The following is a 7,654-nucleotide window of genomic DNA, read 5'->3' as shown; positions in this document are numbered from 1 at the left end:
GGGGTTTGGTATGATGTCTGGGGCAGACCAAACACACGCAGGTACTTGGAGATCCAGGCCCCTGGGGCCCCACTTAGCTCAGGAATTGACCGCGCCTGCCCTGTCCCCGTGTCACCGACCACCATCGGACAAGACCCCTGACCAGCGCGGGTGGCCTCGCTCTCGGGCCCCCCAGCAGCTGCTGTGAGCGGATGATTTAGAAGTTTGGAGCCACAGAGAATCAAGTCACTGCACCCGGTCAGCATGGCTCAGGCCCAGCGACTCTCGGCCTGTTGTGTACTTAAAGGGAGCTGTTTTCATTCTCGTTCTTAAAGCCGGGCACAGAGTGTGGCTTCACACATGGGGGCCGGAAGGGATGCTGTTGATCTCCCGCCGAACCTTCCTGAAAGCTCCCGCTGTCTCGGGCAGACAAGCCCAGGACAACCGCGGGGCAGGACGGAGGCCTTGCCACGCTGAGTAGTTAACGGTGACGGCGCTCAGCTCGGTGACTTAGGGACCGTGCGATCGGAGGAGGTCGTGCTGCCGCTGACAGCGAAGGCACAGGCGGGTGGATCAGGCAGGAGGACTGGACTTCCTCTGAGGGCGCAGTAGGTTCACAGGGGCTGGGTGGCGGGTTGACTTCTGTCTGGTTTCTTCAACCACCAGCCGGTGCCCAGGGGAGCCAAGCCCTTGTGATCCCCGTACCCTTCCCACACCTCCTCTCAGAGAAGAACTTCAGCGCGGCTTCTCCCTACAAAATAGAACTCTCCGCCCCAGGTGAGGAAGGAGCCTCATTCCTGGAGGGCATCGCCCAACACAACCAAAGGGACGAGTGTGGCCTTCACAGATCACGCGGGCAGTGACGGGTTCCTCGGAGGGCCTGTGTTTAGCGATGCCCCCCATCTGGGAGCCTGACCAGGTCCCACACGGCGAGACGGCCGCCTCCTCGGCGGGACACCAGATGGCCCTGGGTGGTGTGTGCTGCTGTGGATCTTCCTTTTATCTGCTCCTCCCTGCCCAGGAGGTCCGAGCTGGTGAGCGCGTTACAATCGTGCTTGAATTTTTAATCTTTGGACTATCTCGCTATAGGCCTGGGAGTTGGAAACCCCTGGGAACCAGGACGCACCTGAGAAACAAGGTTCTCGTCATTCCGATGGGGTTATTTTCTGGAGTTTGGTGCTGCGGGAAATGTGGCCAGCGTGGGCGAGCGGTAATTCAGTTTCACCAGGAGCAGGAGGGCTGCGCACCTGGACCCCACTCGGAGCCTGGGGGTAGAAGGTGAGTTTGGGGAGCAGGTAGCAGGGGTCCCATAAACGCACCACGCGTCCTGTTTGCCAGATTCTGCTTCTTAGGAGAGTCCATTCGAGCGGCTTCCCCCGGTCTGGCATCAGAACTCCTCCACTCTCTCCTGCCTACTTTCGCCGTTTTTCTCTTTTTCAGTGAGCGCTCGTGCCTCACCCAAGGGTCTGACCCAAATCACTTGCGGATGCTGGGGCAGCAGAGTTGAAACTGCCCCTGTGTGCGTCCTGTCACTGCTGGGCCACTTTTCTCCAACACAGACACCCGCCATCAGACAAGATGTGCCCCCGCCTCCCTCGGTGTTAGACGAGCGGCACTGCTCGCAGGAGGCGCTGGCTCTCCTCTCTGGACTCAGAACCGCAGCCTCTGACCATCCTGGCAACACCAACAGAGACCCGCATGCTCGGCATGTCCAGTGACTCCCGGCAGAAAGGAAAAAACCTCACCGAACACGATAAATACTATCAAAATAGTGTTCTGCTACTTTTCATGAGAAATTTATTTGGAGAAATTTTTTTCTAAATTTTGCCTAGCTGATTTTCATTTGTACTTAACTGTTTGTTTTACATTTAGGGAAAATACATGAAAAGGAGGTGAAATATACAACATTTTCCACGAACCAAACTTAGGAGATTAAATTTTGCCCCAAGTGAAACAGCTAAATAGTGGATTTTAATTACTTTTGTCCCCATGGGCTTCCCCCCACCCTAGTTTCTTACATTTTCCCCTTAGGTTGCAATGATTAATTTGCAAGTTGAGTCCCTTACTAGCCATGGAACGAGGCAGAGTGTGTGCCGGGCGAGATCAGGCACCACCTTGTAGCCGAGCTGGTGAAGAAAGGCTTCCCCCCAGGCGGGTGGCGTCAGAGAGAGGAAGTGAGGGTCCCTGGGGCCGCGCCTCCGCTCCGCTGGGCCCGGGCAGCCCCCCCTCCCTGTCATTAGACCCCGTGCTTCCGGGCGCGGGCAGGCTGCTCGGTGTCTTTCGAGGCAGTTCCCATGGCCTATTTCCCATTCCCAGGTTGCTCAGAAACCACAGTTTTTTACTGAAGATAAGCAGCCCATGGATCCATTTTTACGGGGCAGCAATCACAGGGCACGTGGTGTTTCTTCTTGAATAAATCCCGAGGCCTCGGAAGTCCCCCCCTCTCTGCCCACCGTGTCTCCTCTATCTCGCTTTCTCTAACAGCTCTTTTGGGGGCCGAGAGTCTAAATATAAAGCGTAACGCTCAACTGGTGTAAGCGGCGTTCCTACTGAAAGCTGCCTTCGTGTTGGCTTAGCATGGAACGGAAATGGCTCGTGTTATGCAGCCTTTAAAAAGTCTCTAGTGCTCAGCCCCCATGAAATGGATTGCTTATGGGGAGATAATGTCTGTTCTATTCCTTTTTAAGTCTGTGAAAAATGTCATCCTGGTTAATAGGGTGATTAAAACTCTTTATGCTCCAGGAGATAAATGTGATTATGTTTGTCATACTCTACCCGAGATAAAGACAGCAGAGGCAAACTTGAAATTCCATAACATTTCCTCTTCCATAGCCAGGGACATTCAGAACTCAATACACAGATGGTACTTCACATAAAGAATAACATTATCTGTGAAACATTTTTCCTTTCCATTAACCAATTGAACAATATGCCTCTGGTGCAAAGGAGGAGACAAATGACTCCATCCTCTGATATCTGAGCCCTGAGTGCAGAAAAATGCCACAGTCGTCACACGGATGGTTTTCTTTTCCATTTCACCTCGGTCACTTCCTCTTGGCTTTTAAAATGCGTCCAGAGCCTGAGCTTGGTGCCAACTCTAGGGACTCTGTCCCCGTCGAACTTCCCTCAGCAGGTGACTCACGATCGTTATGTGATCCCTGCCATCCCTCAGGGACCACGATATATGTAGAAGGGGTTTTGTAAACAGTAGGCATGCCACACGAGATGTATTCAGACATTCGTTCCTCCGGGCCTCCCACGTGCCAGCCCGTGGGGACAGAGTGCACCCCACAACCCTGGCGCCCTCCCAGGGCTGGGCTGCCATCGGCGCCAGCAGTGGGCGCTGTCCCACGTTTCCAAGGCCCTGCGTGGAGTTTCTACCCGAACGGAGCTTACAAGGCAGGAACCTATTAAATAGAATCAGGATTGATAATGCTTTTCCCTTTCATTATCCCAGACAAGCTAGAAACTCTCCTTTTCTCCCACTCGGTGGAGGGCTTTTAAAAAATCAATAGCTATTCTCCACTGAAGAAAAATAAAAACCTAGAGTCTAGCTGTACGTAGTTGTAGGGAGCTCCCATTCTATTAGGGGAACCTAGGCCGGGGGCGTCAGACTCAGACCAAGAATGTGGACAAAAGCCTGTTCCGTTGGGCTCCAGCCTTTCTCCCCTTCATTCATTTCTGCTCGTGTTGAGGGAGGTCATCGAGAAGACGTGGCTGCTGGTTGGCCTGAGAGCTGGACCCGGGCAATGGAGGCTCCCCCACTTCCCCGTCCCTGGGATGTGCGCTCTGCTTGCCCTCCTGGCTCCCAGGAGCTCCTGTAAGGATGCAGCCTTGAGACAGAAATGTGACTGAGTCCACTTAGGGCCTCTACATAAACTGTTAAGATTTGGAGGACGCCCTAACCGATTTGGCTCAGTGGATAGGGCATCGGCCTGCGGACTGAAGGGTCCCAGGTTCGATTCCGGTCAAGGGCATGTATCTGGGTTGCGGGCACATCCCCAATAGGGGGTGTGCAGAAGGCAGCTGATCGATGTTTCTCTCATCGATGTTTCTAACTCTCTATCCCTCTCCCTTCCTCTCTGTAAAAAAAAATCAATAAAATATATATTAAAAAAAAAAAAGATTTGGAGGACAAATTGTGGAAAACTACTCCGTCTGTGGCAGCCCAATACCAGCCTCGTAAGGAGGTTCCTCCGCTCATTAAGCCTGCCTCCTGCCCTCCGGAGGCGTGCCTCTTGCTTTGGTCTCCCTGCCCCGAGAAAGGGGCTGGTTTCAGATTCCACTCGGGAAGCTCCCAGGAGGTTGTGAAGCAACAGGTAGAAATCTTTCCTTAGCTGAGATGTAGTTAAAAATGAAAGACGGGTGAAGAGTTTTTGCTGCTCCATGTACCCTGATCAACTTCACAATCCTTTCTGTTTAGTCTGGGATTTCTAACAGGTTACAGATGGATCCCAGAATTATTAATAATGCAGCACTTTTAATAAGGTGACGTGGTCCAGAGAAAAATGTAATGTTATACACTTGACATTTCACTTAAAAATTTCCTTAGGACTAAAAGATTTCATTATAACAGATTAATTTCAAATATACTTTATTAAACCTGGTTGCTAATTAAAGCCTAAGCAATGATAAAGAAACTGGACAATTGATATTCAACCAGAGATTACTTTTCCAGAAATATTGACATATCCTTTTTCTTTAAAATTTTTAAATCTCCAGTAAAAAAAATAATTGCAATTAGACATTATTCTGTTTTCTGTAAGAGCTCCTGGAGGACAGAAAAGGGTTGGGTGTGTATATAAGAATTTGCCAGTTTCATCAGCAAGGCAGTACTAAATAATTAGTATTGAGACTTAACACTCAGATAACTTCCTGGTTAAAAATGCTTGTTAAGATAGGTGATAACTGGGCAATTTTTACATTGACAACTGAGACAAAACTACAAACTGTCAGTTAATGTTTAGGAACCCGGAACCAATTTCTCAAAATACTATGTTTAATACCCATGATGTCCTTGCCCTTATTTTAGCACAGCTGTACCTTTTCAAGTTATCGTAATCTGTGGCTGGCTTCTTGCTCAACGTGAGCATTTACAGGATGCAGGTGAGCTGTCAGGTACAGAAGGAGCACGGGCGGGTCAGACTGGCTCCGAGGGGCAGCGCCCAGCTGCCCAGGCTCAGGGCCTCCCGGCCGTCACTGCGGGGTCTGCGGCAGGAGCGAGTGTCCAGGTCCCAACAGCCACGACTGACAGGAAAGACTGTTGAAACTCATCCAATTAGGGACATGGCGGTACTGCTGCTGTTAGGATCTGTTGTCAGCATTTTCCATCTCAGGCTGTTATAAACTCTTTTTCAGGTACAGAACTTGCCTTCAACTGTTATAGTCATACACAGAGTACTTCCCGGGATCTCCTCCATATAGAGAAGTTATCCATATCATCATTGTAAACGGTCTTCCTAACTTTGGGAAAAATTTATCCTCCCTCCCCCCTCCCCCAACACGATACACATGAGCACGCACTCGCCACGTGAAGTTTACAGCAAAGCACGGGACAGTGTGAACACGCCGACCGTGTCCACCCGCGGGGTCGGACCACGCGGACGCGTCTTCCCGAGGAGAAATCAGTGAGTCCCCTGGCTGGCCGGCGTCTCCGAAGCCACTCCCTGTAACAGCCGTTCGGAATTCACCGCCAAGTTCATCTCATTTGGATTTCAACGCTTCCTCCCACTCCACAGCAGGTTGGGAGTTCTTGGGAATTGCTGGAAATATCGATTGCATTTTGCTTCGAAAGTCTTCCATCTAAAAGAAAGAAGTTCATCAGCAAATGTTAAAAGAAGGGAAAGAGCCACAATTAGAGAGGACGCAGCTGTCGGTGGGAGGGAACTTCACTGCTCGAGGCACAGAGCCGATGAAGACCAATGAAAGGTAAGAAGCCATCCCAGCTCCTCGGAAGACAATGAGGTACACCTGTTTTCTCCTAAGTATAAACCTTCTGGGCCTTTAAGAACATAAAACTCCACTCTGACTCTGGACAGCACCAGGCTCACCACTGTCCACCTGCCTGACAGGGACTCCCAGGAGGAAGGGGTGTATTGCTGGCTTTCATCGGGAAAGAGCAGCCGAGAGCCAGAGTTGTCCACTGAATCCATGAAAACACTCAGGTCGGTCCCAGTTAGAAGAATTTTAGAGCCAGAGAGGAGTGGAGAGAAGAAACTTGGTAGGGAGTTAATAGAATGGATCAGTGAATGGCAGGTAAACTGGATGTTTGTATGTGCCAGTGTTGGAAAATCTAGGCGGGGTTTACCAGGGGAGGTTGATTTGGAACCTGGGAGCGGGAGCAGGGAAGTGGAAGATCTTAATTCCAGGGTCAACCTGGGGCGGCACCTGGCTCCACCTACAGGGCGGGGGGTGCGGGGGAGGGGCGGGAGACACTCATTTATGGGAGCTGGATAAGTTTTACATTACAGAGTATAGCTACATGCTCTTTGGTTCATTCTTTTGTGTCTGCATGGTCCCGCTATGGGGATATTTCATCAGCCACACCCCCTACAGCCCAAGGCTGCAGATCTCCCCATGGCGTGTGTGAGGTGCCCGGGCCTCAGCAACCTGCACTCATTTCGTTGTTATCTTGAGAGGCAGCTAACTTCTTTGTATGGTGATGCTTATTTATTCCATTGGAACCTGAATCCTCACTTTGCTTCCAAATTCAGGGGGTGTATCTTGTGTGGGACCTGTCAATGCCTGGGCACGCTGTTAGCCCCACAGGCTCTGACAGGCCTCTCTGTGCAAACCCAAGCCCAACGCCTGGGAAAGCTGCTTATGCTGAGCAGTCGTCTCCAGGTGTGTGGATGGAGGTAACTGCCTGCTTCCAGGGTTGTGAGGAGTGAGAGAATACATGTAAAGCACAGCACCGAACACTTGGTAAGCGCTCAATATAATTAGCTACTGCCGTTACAGCGTCATCAAAATACATGTGCCATGTTCCAAGAACAAAGCTCATATGGATATAAACATTATGGTGTGTTTATTAAAAGTATTTTATAGTTATATGTCATTTTGGTTTAAGTATTGACACTAGAAGATACATAGGCTATCCATTATAGTAGTCCCTGGCAACCGTGTCAGTGTCGGGTCCGAGACATTAATCTTGAAAACACCCATGTCCATGGGATGCCGCACTCCTCTTCCGTGCAGCTCTCTCATTCGTACTGTGATGAACCCCCATAAGAGGCTCTTATCAGGGGCAGGACTGCATCCCTGCGGAGGCCCTGAAAGTGTGGGGTGTTTTTGGTTGTCACATCACAGGGGATCGCTGCTTTCACCTTGGAGGGCATGGGTGCTTCATGTCCAGGTGGCCCACAAAAAGAACTGCTTTGCCCAAAATACCACATGCCCCTGCGGAGGAGATGTGCATCGGCCTCTCTCAGTTGAAAGACAGACAGCTCTCTGGTTTGCAATGTGCTGCCTGGTTCTTTTCCTTCACTTTTCTGGTTGCACATTTGTTACAACTAGGCCTGATGTGAGGGTTTTCAAATGGAGTGTCAGGTAGCCAGCACATGAACAGAATCATCTACCGCTCCACCTTCTCGGTGATCTGGGGCATGACCAGTTGCTGAGGAGGAGGATGCTGGGAAATGCTTCCAGGTCTGGGTAAGAGAGTAAGGGGTGGCTG

The 7,654-nt window shown here is 50.7% G+C and overlaps 1 protein-coding gene across 1 annotated transcript in view; it reads right to left on the bottom strand.

The window, feature by feature from the left end:
- Positions 1–4,556: 4,556 nt before the first annotated feature.
- TMEM242 (transmembrane protein 242) overlaps positions 4,557–7,654 on the bottom strand; it is a 28,693-nt gene continuing 25,595 nt past the window's right edge. Inside the window, exon 5 of the mRNA XM_079779844.1 lies at positions 4,557–5,781. Coding sequence (XP_079635970.1) covers positions 5,683–5,781 — 99 coding nt within the window. The 3' untranslated portion in view covers positions 4,557–5,682. The remainder of the gene's footprint in view (positions 5,782–7,654) is intronic.

The sequence above is a fragment of the Cnephaeus nilssonii genome, assembly GCF_951640355.1.
Source record: "Cnephaeus nilssonii genome assembly, chromosome: 9".
Classification (NCBI taxonomy): Eukaryota; Metazoa; Chordata; class Mammalia; order Chiroptera; family Vespertilionidae; genus Cnephaeus; species Cnephaeus nilssonii.
The sequence above is the reverse complement of the archived record's forward strand: the minus strand, read 5'-3'. Positions and strand labels throughout refer to the sequence as shown.